The sequence below is a fragment of the Bidens hawaiensis genome, unplaced genomic scaffold (genome assembly GCF_021521415.1).
Source record: "Bidens hawaiensis isolate Kalapana, Puna unplaced genomic scaffold, B.hawaiensis_p1.1 tig00008407_1, whole genome shotgun sequence".
Lineage (NCBI taxonomy): Eukaryota > Viridiplantae > Streptophyta > Magnoliopsida > Asterales > Asteraceae > Bidens > Bidens hawaiensis.
Window position 1 is genome coordinate 20,319 of NW_027491597.1, and position 22,150 is coordinate 42,468.

General features: G+C 36.2%; 2 protein-coding genes and 1 non-coding gene across 3 annotated transcripts; 2 read left to right on the forward strand and 1 right to left on the reverse strand.

The window, feature by feature from the left end:
- The first annotated feature begins 14,975 nt into the window (after positions 1–14,975).
- LOC143637744 (uncharacterized) lies at positions 14,976–15,827 on the forward strand. The gene has a single exon (XM_077105061.1). The coding sequence runs from the start codon at positions 14,976–14,978 to the stop codon at positions 15,825–15,827; it is 852 nt and encodes a 283-aa protein (XP_076961176.1).
- An 83-nt stretch (positions 15,828–15,910) lies between these two features.
- On the forward strand, positions 15,911–17,812 carry LOC143529017 (ATP-dependent DNA helicase pfh1-like). The gene is made up of 3 exons (XM_077024907.1): positions 15,911–16,019; positions 16,121–17,082; positions 17,792–17,812. Exons 1-3 carry the CDS (start codon positions 15,911–15,913, stop codon positions 17,810–17,812), a joined length of 1,092 nt encoding a protein of 363 aa, XP_076881022.1.
- A 3,892-nt stretch (positions 17,813–21,704) lies between these two features.
- Positions 21,705–21,786, reverse strand: TRNAS-AGA (transfer RNA serine (anticodon AGA)). Its single transcript has one exon. It is a non-coding gene; the product is annotated as a tRNA-Ser (tRNA).
- Between the last annotated feature and the right edge of the window lie 364 nt (positions 21,787–22,150).

The following is a 22,150-nucleotide window of genomic DNA, read 5'->3' on the forward strand; positions in this document are numbered from 1 at the left end:
CATGTCAGCATGAGCAAGATACTGCGAGAGCCACAAACAAAATAGAACAGAGGTTAAGTGAATAATTTCCTTACAACCTTGTTCTTATTTTAACGTTCAAGCATATCTTATATCTATACAACCAAACATGAAGAGATGAATGGAAATGCGCAAGATACGAAAAGGAGATAACAAGTTTCATTTCATTGGATCGAAATTTACAAGTATGATGAGTTACAAACTACAAGTATAAAAGATAAATATACAAAATTTGATGAAGGGCTTCTCAAGTCTCCACGTCGACGTCAGCCGCTTCATCATCCTCATCATCTCGCGCAGCATCTGGCGCGGTCTGCTCTTCATCTCCGAACTGACCATAGTCAAGTTCTTCCTCCTCATTGGAGTCTTCGATCACAACGGTGTCACGAGCAGATTCTTTCGCCGCGCCAGAGCCGCTGGCAGGGGCAACATCCCCCGCGCCACCATCATCGCCACCAGCCCTCTCGCAATCATCAAGCAACTTCTTTAGTGCGCCGAGGTCGGGCTGGTCAGCAAGCGCAGCTATCTGTAAATCATTAGAAAAGTAATGAGTACAAACACTTAGAAATGTTAGTAAAGTAAAACTCATTAAGATCAAGGTACCTGCATAAGGATGGGGATGGGAGTATTCATATACTTTTCCCCCACCGCGGCCATGTCCGCGCAGGCCGCATCGAACTTGTAAGGGTACTCGGATGGGTTCTTCCTCAACATGCCATATTCATACCCATCCGTAAACCCTTCAGCTCGGCCCACCAAACGCGCGGCGGCATTGCAGTCCATCACAAGGGCTTGAAACTCGGCGGAATATTTCATCGCCAAAGCGCAGCGAGCCATGCCCTGTGACACCAGCCATTGGCGATCCTGCGCGAGGCCAGCAACAGACGTCTCGAGGGCAGGAACCTGAGAGTTTAATAACTCAACAGTTTCCTTAGCCTTTTTTAGTTCCTCCTTGTCAGACGCTGCTGCTGCCAAAAATTTTTCTTTCTCCGCCTGCGCAGCACCAAGTGCTTCCTGGCTGGACGCCGCCGTGGCCAAGGCCTCATCTCTATCGGCCTGCGCGGCCGCCAAATCCCTTTTCAGGCGCGCAACCTCGCTCTCCAACGATGATTTCTCAGTAATACTCTTGATGATAGCTTGGTCACGCGCCTCGGCCTGCTGTTCCAAGACACGCACTCTGCGCGCGTACTTGGCAACTTCGGCCTCCGCCAACTGCTGCTTCTCCCGCGCAGCCTGGAGCTCATGCCCGCGCTTGATGTATGCGGTGTTGGCACTTGCTCGGTTTTCACTGAGCTCCGCCTGGAGTTTCTCAGCTCGCGCGCGAGCATCAGACAGGTTCCAGGCGGCCACCTTAGCCTCTCGCTGGGCTTCCACAAGAGCGTCGCGTACTTTAATATAACACGACGAAGCTCTTGGGAAGCAGCGAAAAAAGCCGACCCAGCGAAAACATGGTCGTTCAGCAAGTCCGCGCGAGTGCGCTCCTCTTGATACCTCCTTTCAGTAGGAGGCACGGCATGAGCCCAGAAGTCCTCGCATACGCCCATGGATTGAAAGGAACTTTCTTCATTAATATTCCATCTCGGGCGGTAAACGTGGTCACCTTCCTGCAAAAATGTAAGAAAAGTTCTAAGTCATAAAACATACTTATAGGGAGATACGCGCAGCGGACCAACAAATCAATACATACCTGCGGGGATGAAGCAGGAAAGTCAGCGCCAGCCCCACCAGAGGTCTGCGCTGCGAACACTTGCGGCATCGCAGGGCTGGCGCGATCTCCTAAGGAGTCTTCACCTTGAACCCCCTCGTCCTCCTCGTCTCCTTCAACAGGCCTCTTCTGCTGCGACCTGGAAGGCTCCAAACCAGCCTCGCGGGGAGGGCTACGTGCAGGAGGAGGCGAAGGAGGTCTCGACGCCGCCAGTTCGGCGCGCAACACCGTTTCCTGCTCCTTGGTTATCCCAACAAGGGGAGACTCAGCACTAGCAGGAGCAGGACCAGAACCAGCGGCGCCGGCAGCTGCGCCAGGAGTATCATCAGCAACTGTTGTACCAGCTACAACTCCTATGAACAAATAAACAAGGAAGGGTTTATGACTAAGTCCAAAAGGAAAAATTCAGAAGACAAATGTGCAACACTTACCTTGGCGCAACTCTGTTCGCGCGTCGAACATCGCCATAAAATTCATCCTACCCTTTTCAGAGGGTAGAACAGGGGACTTCGATGGAGTCCCCGGCGCAGCCGTAGCACCTTGTGGCGCCTGCGGCTGATCTGTTACCGTCGCCGGCTCTGCAATCATTCAAATAACCAACGGTTTAATAATAACTCAGTCAGATGAAGATAAGCAAAGTATACCTGTTGCAGGCGCGGCGCGGCTTCTCTCTTCAGCAGCGCGAACGGAGGAGGCGACGGCACCATACCTCAAGTGGACAGGAGGTCTGCCCACTCTCACAGGCAGAGAACTTAAAGAAACCTTTGTGGTTTCCTTAGGTCTTTTCGTTTGAGCATGGGGATGAGCGACAGGGGTGTCCTCTTTCTTCTGTTTCTTACTGGCCCCTGCGCCAGATTTCCCCTTAGCTTTGCGCTTTAGTAGAGGCACCTCCTCTTCCTCCTCCTCCTCTTCCGCGAGCTCTAGCTCGTAGTTTTCAAGCGCATCTACAAAAACAAGCGACAGAACTGTTAATAAACTTGGGTATTCTAAAGGAATGAGCAGGATTGCGAAGGCTTACCAGGCGCGTCACCGTCAAAGTCAAAATCCAGATCCACTGGGATGAACATGTCATCGAAGCGATCCGGGAAACCAACCTCCCCAACGCCAAGTTCGACGGAGCCGCCCTCCACATGTTCATCATAAGCGGCAAGGATGTAATCCTTGGTGACTGCGCAAAGACAAGTTAAATGATATCAGCAAAAGAACGATGTTCGCGCAACAACAAAAAACAAAAAAAAAATAACAAAAACACTTACACAACCCGTCGACTTGGATAACGGGCTCAAGCGCGCTGTCGGCCCAGAGCCTGCTCATCCCGACCCCAACCAGCGACTCCTCGCAAATTTTCTTCGCGGGGGATGGTTCGGCGGTCAGCTTTTTAACCCATGCGCCAGTTGGGTTCTTGAGGACATCCTCATCCGCAGGCGCAGAAGTGATAGAGCGCATGGTCATACGGATGGGGATCACACCGGCCTTAATGTAAAAAAACCTCTCAGACCAGTCATGAAGGCTCTTGAATGAAACAGTGGAGCACTTCACCTTCTGACTGCGAGGAATAAAAGAGATCCAATTGTCTTGGATCTTGGCCTTATAAAAATATTGAAAGCGCCGAGGAGTGGGTTCCTCGCGCTGGGATTTGCACATGAACTCAAAGTGAGTCACGCGCACGAGTCCAAACGGATGGACTTGGGATATGTGAATCCCATAGAACTTCAACAGTGCACCCACAAACCTTGTCATCGGGAGACGAAGGTTGCAGTGGGTGAAAAAGTGGCTATATAGGGATATATAGCCGGCAGGCGGGTCCGCCGCCGTTTGCCCGGACCTAGGCAACATGCAGCCAAACAGGGTGGGAAACCCCTGAGAGGCGATGAGGTTGTCGAGATCGGCCTGCTTCAATTTGCAGGGGATTTCATTCCACCTTTTGGTGGCCTTGGTCCTCCCTACTTCCTCCGATGTGGTTTCAACAACCTTCTTCCCCTTTCCTTTTTGCTTCAATGTCGACATCACCACAGATTTCACACGGCGTCTTCGAGAGGCAACGGAGGTGATTGAAGGGCTAGACGAGTATGAACTATCAGACATACAACTATAATAGCCGATAATCGAGGATTCCAATCGATGTAAACACTCAAATCAGAAATTGAAAGCAGAAATTTGAATTTTAGAAACAATGAAGATGAAGATAAAAATTTCCTAAGGGCCTGCTTTTATAGGACCAGGAGAGAGAAAAGTGGCAGCTGATCGGATTCCACGCGCCCCCACTCGCAGGGGCAACCCAAGGAAGGCGCGACACGTGTCCCTAACAGCTGTGTGAGGGGACAAAAAGATGTAACCGACCTGCCACGGAACAGACACGCGCCCTCACTCGCAGGTACAAACCAATGCGAGTGCGACACGTGTTCAAGACAGCTGTGAGGGGACGTGAAAGGCAACTGTAGCACCTCGAGCACACGAAAAGTCTGACCCGTTTACGGCGCACGTCATCACCAACCAACCACGTGTTTGGACCTTTCGTTTTCAACCAAATGGATAGAACTTCGCGCGACGATGGAAACAACCAAGAAAACGACAAAACCCCCTACAAAAGGACAATTCAGTGAGTCTAATATCTATCTTACCGCGCTCGCGCGAGATAAGACACACATTAGACTGGGGGGGCTTGAAGAGGTATGTACCCGCCTCAACACCAATCAAGGCGGGTCAACCCGCAAGATAAAGACATTATGAAGGCACAAAGCCAAAACCCAGGCGCATGGCGCATACAAAACATGCTCAGGCATCATATGCTCGCGCATCACATATGCGCGCGGCGCATATCGCATGCTCTTGCACATCACATATGCTCGCGCGTCACATATGCGCGTGGCGCACCAGCGCGCGGCGCATATCACACGCTCGTGCATATCACACCTGCGCATGAAATATCTGCGCGTGAGAATAAAAAGAAGACTTCGCGCATCCTCAGGATGGGCGCATATCACACGTGCACATAATCAACCTCGTCCTTATCCAAATCAGGGTTAGGGCAACCTTGATTGTGCACGTCAGACAATCTTCTAGAAGGCATCTTTTTAAGGAGTAAGAATATGCTGATGTTGACAGCTGCCAAATGAAAGGTCGACAACTCAGCATGACACATGTGCTACCACATGATTACAACCAACGAGAAAGCGCCAGGTGTCCCAGAGGACACATGGCGCAGTGCGGTTGGAGGAGGCCAACGAGGCTGAGCCCAACCAGTGGAAACCCTAGCACTATAAATACAGCATCAACTCCACTTTGATGACACATTCATTCACACTCAATCATTGACAGTTACAAGCAGTGATATCACATTCAATCATATTGAATCATACTCACTCACAGTCAGTTACAGAAAGACACACAGTCACATCATCAAGGGTATTCAGCGATTCAGCAATACTCTTGAGATTCACTTACATACAACATTATTATCTTCTCCAAAAGATACTGATTCTCACGCCGGAGGGTTACCCCAAAGAGGACCCCTCTGTCCCTTTCTGAGGGGTAAGTAACGGCGCTGTTCATTTTGTAGGTGGAAGAACTCGGATCCAGAAGAACCATCGGTGAAATAGTTTAATCACACCCGAGGAAAGTAGATTTGCTACCAGTGAGTAGATCCACGTTTCTTCAATTACCAACGTTTTCAAGCGGCGACCATCAAGTAAACGTGTACATAGCCGGAAACAAAGTGTAGAAAAAGCAAATGGATTCGATCAGAAAGTTGAACACCATTTAAATCGCCATTAAAATTAGAAAGATGTCATCACTTCAGTAGGCTAGCCATGAACCAACCTACCACCTGCAACAAACAAAAACTGCATTTAGCACACAACTATACATAAGCAAAACAGAAAAATTAATACACAATTTATAAACCCTAACTACTCACCTGAGCAAATTATCGTAAGAAAGCGGGCAACGTTAGGCTCAACCACATCCCCCACCCGCTTGGCCGTCTCATCACACCACCGCCCCACCACGAACTACGGCTAGAAACGGCGACATGTAAAACACCACCATCGGCGCTACCTAGTGGCTTCCAAATGGAACCCGGCAACGTAAATGGGATCTCAAACACGATGGTAGTGACTACCTTACTAAAAGGCCATCAGATCACCGCCGCCACCTATGGTTTCCAAATGGAACCCGGTAACGGTAGACGGCTGTGAGACATTAGTGGTGGAGGATGGTGGTTACAGAGGTTGAAGACGATGGTGGCCGGAAGACATCTTTAGAAACGGAAGACAGCACAAAGATGAAAGATAAATAAATATATGAATTATGAAATAATGAATAAGTGGGATAGTGTTCCTCATGGCTCGTCTTCTATCCCATGTGTCATCACATAAAAAGTGTGTTTCACCAAGACAACAGATGTATCAACACGTGGAGCGTACAGGATCATTAATGACATGTACAATCAAAGAAACTAAGGGGGTGTTTGGTAGAGGGATTTGATTGGGGAGAAATGGAATTAGAAATATTTCTTTTGTTTGTTTTTCACTTTTCATTTCTATTTCTCTTTCTATTTCTCTAAAACTAGAGAATTCCATTTCTCTTTAAAACAAAGAGAAATCCATTTCTCAGCAGCCTCCTCATAGCATGTCACCACCTCGTCTCCGGCCACCACCCCGTCTCCGGCCGCCACCTCGTCTCCAAGTCTGCAACCGCCACCTTGTCTCCAAGTCTGCAACCACCACCCTGTCTCCGCCGTTCGCAGTGGTGGACACAGAGATGGTAACCGGTTGTAGGTTGCAGGTGGTACGGGTGAACGGAGATTAGGGTTTCAAGTGGTGGTTCGTGGTAGGTTAGGGTTTTCAGATGGTCGGGTGATTGTGGTTGCAGGTGGGTGACAGTGGTGGTGGAAATCGGCGGTGGTCGCAGGTGGCTTCTGATTATCATCATCATCATCGCCACCACAACCACCACCACAAAATCTCCAAAGAGGCAGTGATGACAGATCTGAGCCTCCTTTTTCTATATCTTATGTTCCAAAATTTTTAATTTCTTGTGTACTGTGGTTGAAGAATGGGATTTGGTGGCGGCAGCCGGTGGTGGTGGGCTGTGGTTGAAGAAAGGGCTGTGGTGGTGGTGCTGGTGGTGTGGGGCTGTGGTGGTAGGGCTGGTGGTGGTGGTGGTGCTGTGGTGGTGGGGCTGTGGTGGTGGGGCTGCGGTGGTGAGTGGTGTCAGGTTGGGTGGAGGTGGGGTTGGGTATGGTAGAGTTCTCTGTTTATTTTCTCGTGTACCAAACAAGAGAAATGATTCTCATTCTCCATACCAATTCTCTTTCTCTACAATTCCATTTCCATTTCTATTTTCTCTCCTTTTCCATTCTCTGTACCAAACACCCCCTAAGGGTCCAACATGCTAAGCATCAGGTACAACAAAAGAAGACAATTGCACAACATGTAATGCACGATTTTGAAATAGAAAATTGTAAATTAATCTAATCTAACTATACTATTAAAGCAATAAGCTTTAAGTCCATATACCCCCTTCTTATTGGTTGATTCTCATAGTTTCCAAATATATCAATTTCTTCTTTAATTTTCAAGTGAATAAAATAAATCAATAATATATTAAAATAAAATTCATCAATGCTATTAAATTATTATCTTTTCTCTTTCCTTCAATCTTTAATTTTTCATTTTAAATACTTAAATAATAATGTAATATTTTAATATTACATTTACCTAAAAGTGTAAATTTAGACTAATTATATAACAAGACAAAATATTCTAATTAATGTAATATTTTAAAATCGTAGCTATAGTTTGAATACGAAATATTCAAAATTTATTTTTTAAAATTTTATTATTTTTTGTTGATTTTATTCACCCCCTTTGTTATTTTTTGTTTGATTTCATTCGCCACCTGTGTTAATTTTATAGATGATATATAATAAATAATTTAATTAATTATTTGTTATTTCATATATATAAGAGATTACGTATTTAATATATAGATTACGAATAATATATATATATATATAGAGAGAGAGAGAGAGAGAGAGATTACCGATTTAAAATATTATAATTCTGTTAAAATATTATATTATTTAAATTAAATTTGTCAAATTTGTAAGGAAATTAAGGAAATTAGGAAAAGATGACCCATTTTATTAAGAAAATGTTTAATTACGGATTTCTAAATTTTTAAATTTGATATTCCCCATTCCTATTTGAATTAATTATTGTATAACTTATGGTCTAAATTTGAATGTAAATTTTAATTAATTAACAATCATTAAGTTTTACTATAATTAGGTTAGTTGACCCATTGACCTAGTGATTTAATTACAGTCATTTACTTTTAAGAATTAAAATACAAATCCATTGACTTATTATTGTTTAACAATAACAATTGAGTTACAAATCCATTGTTGACCTATTCACCCATTCACTTATTATTGTAAACATTGACTTAGAATTACGATTTGCTAATTAACAATTGAGTTACATATATATAAATAAATTAGTAACTTTTTATTTTCACACCTTATATGAATTACAATACATACTATATAATTAGTAACTTACATTTTTACATTATGTAACATTGCATTTTACAGAACTACCATTACATAAAATTCAAAAATTTGGAAATATATTATTTGTATTTCGAATCTAATTATGTAAAATTGCATATTATTTGAAAATCCATTAATTACGATATCAATTCTATTCCTTCTTACTATAATTTATTTTGAATATTTATGAAAAATTTCCTAAATTTATGTTTATAATCAATTACATTTATACCTTCCTTATATAATTTACTCTACCCTAAATCCTTTGCGTATAAATATGTACAGTTGATAGCCTAATTGTTACACCATCAAAGGCTCTTTAGTAAAAACGAGTAGTTTTGTGTGGCAAGGTTTTTAGTTTTTGTTGTTTATATATCTTCCATTTTCATATTTCATTTTTGAGGCTTAAAAGTGTTATTGTTATTTAATTTTAAGTTTTTTGTGTTTTTTAAAATTTTTCACCACTAGCAAGATGGAGCCAATAAATATCACCATGTTGAACCAACTCGATGTTCTTAACAGTGAGTGTATCATAAAGGTCCGTATTTTGAAACTTTGGTGGCTGAAGGACAACTCAAAGCTCGGGCAAGATTGGTCCATTGAAATGTAGTTCAAGACGAAATGGTATTATTAACACATTCATTGATTTACTATATTATTCATACAACTATTTACTAATCTTAATAATAATGTGGCAGGGCAACAGAATGCAAGCCTATGTAAGGAAGCCTTGCATTCCCAAACATGATTTTTGGCTGGCAGAAAATAAATCTTTGATTGCTCGGAAGGCCTCACTCGGTGCAAATATGTCTACTTACAAATACATCGACTGTGTAAGGCCCCGTTACCGGTAGCCCTACTTTCGTGTTGGATTTACTCATAACGCAGTTCTAAATATCAGAGTTAATTAAAACATTCGCGGAATATAAAAGCTTTCATAAAACATTTCATAACAAAACACATCTTGTCTTAAAACGTCATCTTGTCTTTCAAATAAACAAAACATTAAACTTAAACGTCTTGAGTCTTCCGATGCCAACCTCTTATTCAGTGCCACGTGTCTCCTCAAGCGAGCTGCCTCATCCTACTCACCTGCGTGCATACTAAAAGTCAGCTATGCTGAGTGAGTTCTAGTTAAACATACATTATACAATACACATAAACTTATATTCTTTCAATCATACTTTCATACTTTCTTTTGTTTTAACTTGCTTTCATATCTTACGTTATAAAGAGCATTACGCACTACATTCCTCGAGTATTATTAGGGCTCGGTACCCTCCTTCCTCGAGTATTATTAGGGCTCGGTACCCTCCTTCCTCGAGTATTATTAGGGCTCGGTACCCTCTTTCCTCGAATATTACTAGGGTTCGGTTCCCTAGTCCTCGAATATTAGTAGGGTTCGATTCCCTCTTCGTTACCATACAACCATACATCATACCTCGAGTATTATTAGGGTCCGGTACCCTCTTCGTAACCATACAACCATACAACCATCCTTTCCTTCTTTTATTAACTTTATCACATTCATACACATAAGCGTACATATCATACTTACCTTATACACAGCGTTACAACCTGGCAGTACGTGCAATATCCGAAGATCGTTCACGTACCATCAGACAATCATTCATACATTTAACATCATTCATATAAGGCATACACTTATCACTTAGGATAAGTGTATTAATAAACATATCGAGTATGCACACAACCCCGAAAACATAACACAGAAGTGGGGCTAGAAACTCACCTGAATCCTGTTACGCTATCCGTTAATAGTTATTCCCTTCTTGAGCTGTGCACGGCTAACTGTATAATATTTACACGTATCAATTAACTACTACTACTCATGTTGTATTTCTATCTTTATATGACCCACAACGAACGGGGGTCCGGGGGCAGCGCCCCTTGCAGCGGGGTCTAGGGACGGCAGCCCCTAGCAGGGTCCAAGGGGCAGAGCCCCTGGCTGGGGTCGAGCTGAAAATTAATTATTTCCATTAACTGTCTTAACACATTTTTCATTAGGTTTTTAATTTATTTTCTAATCGAACTTGACTTTAGGCGAAGTTAAACCTTAGGCGAACTTAGCTTTAGGCGAAGTTAAACCTTAGGCGAACTTAGCTTAAGGCGAAGTTAAACCTTACGCGAACTTAGCTTTAGGCGAAGTTAAACCTTAGGCGAACTTAGCTTTAGGCGAAGTTAAACCTTAAGCGAACTTAGCTTTAGGCGAAGTTAAACCTTAAGCGAACTTAGCTTTAGGCGAAGTTAAACCTTAAGTGAACTTAACTCAGACGAAGTTAATTAGTTAGGCGAACTTGCTTGAAAGCGAAGTTAAGCTTGCAGGCGAAGTTAAGCTTTGCAGGCGAAGTTATGGCTTTGCAGGCGAAGTTATGGTTTTGCAGGCGAAGTTGCCCAGTTCAGCTACGGGTTTGGCTTTTATCAAGCATTTTGGTGATTTTAATACCCTTGTTATGGTTCGACATCACCCACTACGTTCCCTAACCGTTTTCGGTCGTATATATATCCCGTATATACTATAAAGCTTGGACCTTTAAGTAAAAACGTTCAATACTACGTAAACTTTAAATGTCAAGAACATACCTTTAGCGCTCGTTCGATCTTGGTTAGCTTGTTTATGCACTCTAGATCTCGTGTAATAAGATCTAATACCAACTAACGTTTACTCTCTCTCGGATCTTGCTCGTTTATGGTGTGTGTGTGTGTTTGGAGTGTGTAGAGATTATGATGGAAATGAAATGAGGGTTTAGGGTTTTAGGTTGGTTTAGGGGATATTTATATCCCTTAAAGCCCATGGACCTAAGGCCCATTCTCATTTAACCCATCTCAATTAATCTAAGTCCATGATCCGTTATTTACTCGATATTAATTAATTAATAACGCGAAATCACTAAACGTAACTTTCTTTATTCAACATTATAAATTTTAGGATGTTACAGACTGCCCACACAAACTTTGTTTCACAGCCGAGACGCATCTATCAAATTCCTACGAATTTTAAAGGCCACTTGTGTGGGCTGAAATTTGTTAGTTTTGATGACATTATAAGGTGTCATCTTGTAATGTTTTGTTAACAGATATGATAAAAATGTATGTTTTGATAGGTTGTAATTAATCATATTTTCTTTTTCTTTTAATAGGTTGTATCAAAGAAATGTATTGTAATTAACCAGTTTTTTAATTTCTCTTGGTTTTTAATATGTAAAGTATTGATATTTTCTTGTATTTGTTTGTTATTTTTTGAACTATTGCCATAATACAATGTTGAATTTGAATTGTTATGTTAATTTTTCCATTTTGTATACAGTTTGAAGTTAAAAATATCGCATTAAAAGTTTTCCAATCTCAATATTCTTTCCAACCTTTTTTTAGAATTCCATTAAAGTACCAATTAATTGTTACACGATTTTATTTGAATTTGAATTTGAATTCAATATTACATTATCAATGTTAATTATGTCAAAATTATTGGTTAAAAATAAAACCCTTTGGTCCTTGAATTATTCATAATTATAGATTCATATAATAGTTCTAATATTAAAACCTTCTAATTATGTCAAAATGAATGCGTAAAATAAAACTCTGCATTAAAAATTTTCCAATTTTAAAATACTTTCTAGTTTAAGGTTAAACATCCATTATAATACAAATTAATTGTTACATAATGTTATTTGAAGTTAAACATCCGTTATTAAAAATATTCCAATATCAAAATACTATCAAGATTTTTTTAAAATTCCATTAAAATACCAATTAATGGTTATACGATTCTAATTGAATTTGAATTCAATATTATATTATAATAATATGTTAATTATGTCAAAATTACTGCTTAAAATAAAACCATTTGTTCCTTAATTTATGCATAATTATGAGTATAATAGTCGTAAGATGAAAACATCTTAATTATGTCAAAATGAATGTTTAAAATAAAACTCGCATTAAAAGTTTTTAAATCTTAAAATACTTTGTAGGTTAATGTTTTTGTAATAATTCAAGATTATATTAAAATATTTTAATTATGTAAAAAATGTTGCTTAAAATAAAACTCTCGGATCCTTAATTTATGCATAGTTATGAGCATAATAATGGTAAAATGAAAATTTAAATCTTTTGATTATGCCAAAATTAATTGTTAAAATAAAACTCGTATTAAAACTTTTTTATTATCAAAATACTTTCCATATTTTTATTTAAATGCCAAATTATCGTTACATAATATTGTTAGAATTTAAATGCAAGATTATAATAAAATCTTTTAATTATGTCAAAATTATGGCTTAAAATAAAAACCGTTGGTCCTTAATTTGTGCATATAATAGTGGTAAGAAGATAAAAAACCTTTTAATTATGTCAAAATGAATGTATAAAATAAACACAAATATTTTTAACTGATCCTTAGTTTATGCATAACTATGTATATAATATTGAACATATCTATGGTTTATAATAACTTCTATATTTATTTATAGTTATATAATTAGATAGTCATATACTTTTAGTTTTAATGTTACTGAAAATATAGTAAGTTGTTGCTTAAATACGAAATTTGAAATAAATCATTTTGAATTTATATTTATATTTCAAATTTTAAATAGTCACTATAATTGCTTAATTTATGGTTAATAGTCATAATATAATTAAACCCTATTAAATATGGAATTTTACAAAGTAAACACAAACTTTTAAGCTTTACATAGTTTTCAATCTCAACAAACTTTTCATTTCCTTATATTTGACCATTTTTATTATGTTTAAATGTCAAAATTAATGTCTAAAATAAACCCCCGATTATAATATTTCAAAAATCAAAAACCTTTCCATAATTTTTTGAAGTTGACCAATTAACCATTTTTTTTTAAATATTTTGTAACTATTTCGAAACGTGTTGTTTTAATTTTAAAAAAGTATCAAATTTGTTCGGTATGAATTCGTGTCGTCACAAGTTATTTTTAAGTTATACTATTTTTTTTAACTAAATAGACATATTCATTTTTCATATATAAATCATTTCGTAACCAAATTTGACAAATGTGAATATTTAAATAAAACCGAAATTTACACACTTTAATATTCAAATTTAATAGTCAGATTTATTTCGTAACCAAATTTGACAAAATATGAATATTTAAATTAAACCGAAACTTACACACTTTAATATTCAAATTTAGACAAAACTGACATAATAATTAATTCGATTACATCCTTAAAGTTTATCTAAATCATTTATAAATAAAAGTCGTGTAATAATTTTATCAAACAACTTCTATTATTAACCGTATGATAATATGTTAACTATATTTATATAATTCTTATTATAAAATTCATTCTTTCATTCCAAGAATGTACATAGATATTTATGATTTGTTTATAAGTTTGTGAATTGTATTTGTACCTTTATTTCTCTTATTAACAATACATTGAATTTGATTTTGTAGTGATTTTAGTTTTCTTCTTTAAAAGTATAAAAAATTACAACGCATTTCTTACTATTTTGATGATTGTTTAATAAACAAGACTTTATGACTTCATATATCATGATGTAGTTTTTATTGATATATCTTTTTGGCTTCATGGATTAAATTAGAAAGATGTTTTTAAGTTGGCATTTTACGTTATTAATTTGTTATTGTGTGTTATTTTATTTTAATAAAAACAATATAATACCTTCTAATGAATGTAAAAGTATTTGTTCTTATAAATATTACAATATCAATTTATTATTATTATTATTATTATTATTATTATTATTACTACTATTATTATTATTATTATCATTTTCGCTATATATATTTATATACAATTTTCACGCGTATGATATACAGGTAACTAGCCATTGAAAGATATTGAAATCTTACATTATTGTTTGAGTCTTCGTCTCCAGTTCTTCCAACATTATAGAAAGACATTTTTTTAATATGTGACAACATTTTGTTATAAAAAATCTTTCTTCTACACATAAAATGTATAATAATATCAGTATGAATGTTTTGTTTTAAAATAAATCAAACACCAATGTTTTGTTTGCAAATTATAATTTATAATTAATAGTATATAAATATATCAAAAACTTATTATAAAAGTCATAAATAAAAATCATTATATAATATAACTCAATTTACGTATTACATACTATATATTTTTTTTACTTTTATTATAATTTTCAACCGTGTGTAACGCGTGCTTTCATTATTAAACATGTTATTATTTTAATGGTATATTTAATTTGGATTATATTGTTTTTTTTTTTAATTTTTCAGGTGGTGAAGCAAAATGAGTTTCTTTTGTTATAATATTTGAAGAAGTTGATGGTGGTTTAATATGAAAGAAGATGTCTAGGTCTTTTGTTGATGTTTTTTTTTGTGGTTTGGTGTACACTAACTTATAGTAACTTTAATTTTAATATCTAGACATTGTAAATGGTTAACGTTTTGATCCAAAAGTTGAAGAAGTTTTTTGTGCTTAAATTTGTTGTTTAAATTTATTATGTTTGTTAACATATTTTTCCACCCGTGTGTAACACGTGTATATAACCTAAGGGCTGAAATTCCTACGGCTTTGTTTTTGCATTCCGAACATAAAATTCATAATCCTGAGAATATAGACAAATTTCATTCAGCAGAAATTCTATATCTGAATGAAGATCCAGAGTTGTATTCTCTTGTAAGCGACCACATGATGCATGGTCCTTGCGGTGTGGCTAATCCAAAATGCTCGTGTATGGACGATAACACATGTTCTAAAAAATTCCCAAAGAAATTTCAGAACGAGACGTCAATTGATTCGAATGGGTTTCCTGTTTACCGAAGAAGAGATTTGGGTAATGTTGTTGTCAAGTCTGCGGTGAATTTAGACAACAGACATGTTGTTCCATATAACAGCAGATTCTTAAAAAAATATCAGGCCCATATCAATGTTGAATGGTGTAATCAAGAGGGTTCGATTAAGTATTTGTTTAAGTACATTAATAAAGTCCCGGATCGTGCTACTATATCTCTTGCGCAAGACAGGACTGACAATCAAGGAGAAGTGATCGAAGAAGTTAAGGCGTTTTATGATTGCAGATATCTCTTTGCATGTGAGGCTGCATGGAGAATTTTTGCTTTTGACGTCCATTACAGAGTACCTTCTGTGACTCGGCTTCCGTTTCATTTACCTGGACAACAAACAGTTGTTTTCGCAGATGATGACGACGTGGAAGACGTTTTAAACAAATTGAGTGTTGGTTCTTCAAAATTCATTGCTTGGATGGAGTGTAATCAGCAATATGGTCTTGCTCGAACGCTAACCTACGATGAGTTTCCAACAAAATTTGTTTGGAAACTCGATGAAAGGGTTTGGGACCTACGTAAACGAGGTTTCTCAATTGGCCGTGTTCATCATGTCCCTCCGGCTTTCAATGAAGCATACTATCTAAGAATTTTGTTGAACAAGGTTAAAGGCCCTATGTGTTTTGAAGATATTCGTACTGTTGATGGTGAAGTGTGTGCTACTTATAAGGATGCGTGTTATAAAGAGGGCTTTTAGATGATGACAATGAGTATATAGAAGCTATTGAAGAAACAAATCATACTGCAAGTGGTTATTATTTACGTAGTTTATTTGCTACAATGTTAATCACATACAGTTTATCTAGACCGGACGACGTATGGGAAAAGTGTTGGCATTATTTAATTGATGGAATTCTTTACAAACAACAAAATGACCAGAAAAATCTAGGTACAAATTATTTTTAATTTGTTATTTTTTGAACTTTTTTCACACATTCATAAAAATGTTAAGTTAAATAGTCAGTTTAAATATTTTATCTATCGTTACAGAATTGGTGCTTTTAGAGACACAACTAAAGAACCTCGCGTTACTTGAAATTGAGAACTTCCTTCTCAGAAATAATTGTACTCTCCGTTGTTTTCCTACAATGTCTTTCCCTGATGATGATAGTATTTTGGCAACAACAAATCGTTTTATGAATAAGGAGCTAGCGTATGACACAGAAGTCATGACTGGTGAGTTTGAACGTCTTTTTATTTCATTAACAGATGAGCAGCGAGATGTATATAATCAAATAATGGAAGCAGTTGATCAAAAGAGGGGTGGTATTATTTTGTGTACGATTATGGAGGGATGGGAAAAACTTTTTTTATGGAAGACATTATCGGCTTCCATAAGATCAAAACGTAAAATTGTTTTAAACGTTGCCTCCAGCGGTATAGCATCTTTGTTACTTGAGGGAGGTAGAACCGCTCACTCTAGATTTTTAATTCCTATAAATCTAACTGAGGATTCTACATGTTCAATAAAACGAAATCCAGATATTTGCAAGTTAATCAACAAAACTGATCTCATTATCTGGGACGAGGCTCCTATGATACATAAACATGCTTTTGAAGCCTTGGATAGGGCTTTAAAATATGTTATAAAAGATGGTAACCGTAGCAACTGTCAACATCCATTTGGTAGTAAAGTGATTGTTTTTGGTGGTGATTTCAGACAAATCCTACCCGTGGTACAACATGGGTCACGTAGTGACATTGTTAATGCTTCACTTAGTTCATCCCACATTTGGACCAAATGCAAGGTTCTTAGGTTAACCAAAAATATGAGGTTAACTGTCGGATGTCAATCATCAAATTTGGAAGACACCATTAGATTTGTTGAATGGTTGTTGGAGCTCGGTGAAAGAAAACTTGGTGGTGACAATGACGGTAACGCCATTATAGAGATACCAGATAATCTTTTGATTCGTGAATCTTCCGATCTTCTTTCTAATTTGATTGATTTTGTTATTGGAAAAATGTAATGATATTTCATATTTCCAAGAAAGGGCCATACTTGCACCTTTAAATGAGGTTGTCGAAGAAATTAATGACATATTTTTGTGTATGTTTCATAGAGAAGAAGTTGAATATCTTAGTTCTGATAGTTTAGACAATTCGATGCAGCATTACACTCACCGGATTTTCTAAATGGTTTAAAGATTTCTGGTATGCCTAATCATAGATTGGTTATAAAAGTTGGTGTGCCAATAATGTTACTAAGGAATATTGAACAGAAGAACGGTTTATGCAATGGGACCAGATTACAAGTTATTAGTTTGGGGAGGCGTTTTATCGAAGTCAAGGTAATTTCAGGTACCAATATTGGGTTTCGCACTTATATAACTCGTAGTGGTCTAACTCCTACAGATAAGAAACTGCCATTCAAATTAAAACGGCGACAGTTTCCTGTTTCGGTTTGGTTTGCAATGACCATTAACAAAAGTCAAGGCCAATCACTCGCAAGAGTTGGCATATACCTACGAGCACCGGTGTTTACGCATGGTCAACTATATGTTACTTTATCACGAGTGAAGAGTAGAGACGGTGTTAAAATGCTTATATTAGACAAGGAAGGAAAAGTGACAAGCAAAACTACAAATGTTGTTTATAAGGAACTCTTTAGTAATATATGAAATTGTTATTTTTAATCTATAGAATGATTGTAAAATGCAGTTTATTTTGCTTTTGAAGTAATCTTTAGTAAAGTTTTTATCTTTATCGTCTCGACATGTATGTATGAACTTATGTTTTCCCGTTTTATATTACCGGTTCATGTTAAAAAGTTTATATTTTTCCACCCGTGAACATAAAGTTTATATTTTTCCATCCGTGACGCTCACGGGTCAATAACCTAGTATATATATATATAACATGTGAAATCACACGAATCAACCAAAAAGGAAACATGCCAAATGTAGAGAGCTTTAGTCTTTATCGATACAACTTCGCAAATCATTAGTGTTGTTTGTGACCAAGGAAATAAATGTTGATACTCAAGTCCCGTATCGATAATCAACACAAAAACTAAACGAATAACTCTCGTTTTATACTAATTAGAAAATATCACTCAAAAAACTGATTACAAACTATCAAACCCTAACTTGGTTTGACTCTTGATGTAACATTTTGGGTTTTTCACTTTATCATTTGTAACCATTACCCGACCCACTTTCGGGTCCGGGTTTCATCATTAATAAATTCCGTATTTATCGAGTTATAAATTATTATTATATTTATATTTACACTTATTCAACTTTGACACTTTTAACCCCAAAACATAAGATTCTATCCATTTCTTTATCCATCTTCAAAGTTGAGGGGCCTGTATGTAAACTTTGTTATAATCCATTTCCTAAAGTGGATATCCATATCCAAACCCGACCCAAAATCAAGCTTTCTTGGACCCGAATCAAGAAATCAATCAATTGAATGTCCAAATCTGTTTGTGATCGAGTTTTATATTAGGAAATCGTTTACTTTTGATTAAACGCGGCCCACCGACAATCTATCTATGTTAATTACATCATTCTTAATCGTTCTTCCTTCTTTAACCTAACCGAAAAACCATAAAACGCGAATGAACAAGAAATCGTTGATACTATTCCAATTAATTGAAAGGATACCTTCCTTGTTCGATCGCCGACAAAACCCACCTATTTAATTGAATTCATTTGACCATTTCATTACTCGTTCATCACCTTAACCGTCGGCCCTGTTCTTGCGTCGTTTCCCCCCTTCCGCTCATCATCTAAGGTAATTAATTACTGGGTTTAGATCGCGTTTGCATGAGAATCAATAACCCTAAACATGATTTAATCAATTGTAATCATATTGGGTTAATTTCAGATTCTAGGGTTCTTGGTTAAAGGGGGCAAAAATCAGATCTTGTTTATAATAAAACGAACTGAGTCTTAATCGATCTAAACTTGCAGATCAGTTGGTTGGGTTGTGTGTTTATCAAAATGTGGGTCGCTGGTTTGAACCATGCTGGACCCGTTTTCTTTTTTAAGGGTTTTATTATTATTATTCAAGAAAACTAATTATGTTATTAATATTAATTATGACTAAAGATTGTTTAAACTAAAAAGCGACCCCTTTTAGTATTTGTTTTTCGTTCACATATATTTTCTAAGACTCGTTTTCATACACACACACACACACACACACACACACACATATATATATATATTCATATATATGTATAGATATAAATAAAGACATACTTAAAAACTAACGTCTAATAAATACATATATATATCAAGTAAAACTAAAAAATAACATTTTATTAAGTATATTTTCATAAATTAAAAATGATAGTTTAATATTAAATCCTTATAAATAAAATATTAAAATAATATTTCTTTATTGTTAATTATCTAGTTAGATCTCGTACTTAGCATGTCCGATTATTCTTTATTCTCTTAGGCTTTAACGTTCGCGTGTGATTCGTTTCCTCATCCTCATCATCTTAACCATCCTCGTTCATCTTTGAGGTGAGTACCACATTCCCCCTTTTTACTCGTTTTATCATGTTTTGGGGGCATATGCGAAACTTATTATATTTTCACACCTTATCTATACACAAAACTGCAATTGTTATCTTATGTGTTAACTAATCTCATGCCATACTTGCTATATATTTATGTGCTCAATGTGAACCGCATTCGGAGAGGTTCAGCATAATCTCAGAAAATAGTATGATCATACGCTAGTCGATTTAGCTTTGTGCTTTTCGACATCTCATTTTATTTGCTCATTGGTTGATTTGTTAATATCATTTGACGCGTTGCAGCTACGTATTTTATTATATATGTAAACTGAACTGGTGTGTTGCTCACTCAACCTCGTTTTGACAAAATATATTATTTTCACGCATATGCAGGTTACCGTTTGATGTGAAGTGTGGATTTAGAAGATTTGTTTAAGGACTTATGTTATAAGAGTTTATTTCGAGACTTTAAATGTTCATTTGAATTATTGGATGTTTTGTTTGTTTTGGATTCCTTTTTGTAATGAATAATGGTGTTATTTGAATGAAACAAATAGATATATGAATTTTATATAATTGCATGATAGTAACCTTGTGAGCTGTGACAATCAGTCCGTCCCGGCATTTCCGCCGTAGGTTGGGGTGTGACACTTGATGAAGCCTAACTTGGTTGCATCCAGACGAACCCTAATTCGGTTACATATCGTGTGTGTCCCTAGATGAACCCTAACTCGGTTGCACCTCACGTTTGACATTCTATAATGTCAAATCATACATCGTTTATATAAACTAACCCTAACTTGCTAGCAAAGACATTACCATTATAATCACAATACAATTTGGAAACATGCTATAATTATGAAACATAACCAACTATGACCGACTTGTCAGTATTGATCCTTCAAGTTCACCGACTTGCGACTTGTAGTATGAAATTACTTCCAACAGATACAAGTTAGATATGGGATGTAATCTATGCTCGTGGTGTTGCTAAACATACCCCATCTCCTTCATTTTTACTAAACATACCCCCTCCCTTAAGTTTTACATTAATACAATTTAAACCTTTATGTTTATTCTTTGTCATTTTGTCATCTATTATTATCATTATTAATTAAAAAAAAAGTTTTTTATTATTTAAAGAGTTTTTCATTTCCTTTAATCTTCCTTTTTTGTATATTATTAAAACATTTGTTTTGTTTTTTAAATAACAAAAAAAATTGTTTATGTAAAAAACGTTTTTTAAAATTAAAAAGAATAAAAATATTTTTTTTCTACGAGTGTGTTAATTCTTTTAGGGTGTGTTTATCTTTTTAAATAATTTTTAGTGATAACTTACTTTAAAAAAAGAAATACATTTTTTTCTTCAATTAAGCAATATACGACTTGAACAACAAGTTGGTTCTTTTCTCATGTGACATTAATTTCATGTTTCGAACATATCAAAAAAATATTTAAATGATCTTTTTGTCGGGTGTGATGCATATGATAAGAAAAATATATACAAAACGTTTTATCGTTTTTATAAAGACGTGATATCATTATTCTTTAAAAATATTTTATAATGATAATAAATATTATTATTATAAAGAACAATAAACACAAAGAGAGAAAATAAAAAAACAATAAAAAAAAAACTTTATAGTATTTGATTTAATATTTTAAAAGGAGACTTGAAATGACTAAAATTATTAGAGGGTAATAATATGTCAAATAAAATTGTTGAAGGAAATGAAAGTCTAGGGGAAGGGGTATAACAAGTACGCAAGGGGGGTACGTTTAGCCTAACCCTTAAAACTATTGTTGTGTTTAGCGGATGATATGTGAAGTTAGAATTTGACAATATCTAAAATGTAATCTTTAATAAAGATAATATATTTGCTATTTAAGTAATATTTTGTTCTAGACTTTAAAAGTTTTTCAAAGTCCATGAAACTCATTATGAACCGGTCCTATTCTAAATAAAAAAGATCTACAACAAGAAAACGTGGTCGGCAGGATTCATATTTTGTTCTAGACTTTAAAAGTTTTTCAAAGTCCATGAAACTCATTATGAACCGGTCCTATTCTAAATAAAAAAGATCTACAACAAGAAAACGTGGTCGGCAGGATTCGAACCTGCGCGGGCAGAGCCCACATGATTTCTAGTCATGCCCGATAACCACTCCGGCACGACCACCTTTTTGTTTGTCTTTACTTTCGTCAAAAGTAATTAAATAACACCACTGTTCATTTGGGTTTTAGAAACCTTGCATGCTCATGTTATAATCAGCAAGTTTTTTTATTTCTATCAGTCTATAACCTTAATCTTGTGAATCATAAGCATTCAAGTTTCACAGCATGATGTTCCAATTGCCACAAGTGGACTCATTGATCTTGAACAACATGGTCCACATGGATGTTAATCGCAACCAAGATGAAATACCGTTTGATAAAAGGCACCAGATCAACTTGATATACATTCAAATATTCAATACATAAACATGCTCGAGTTGTATTTCAAGACCATAACCAAGTGCAACTATTACCAAATAAAGGATGGA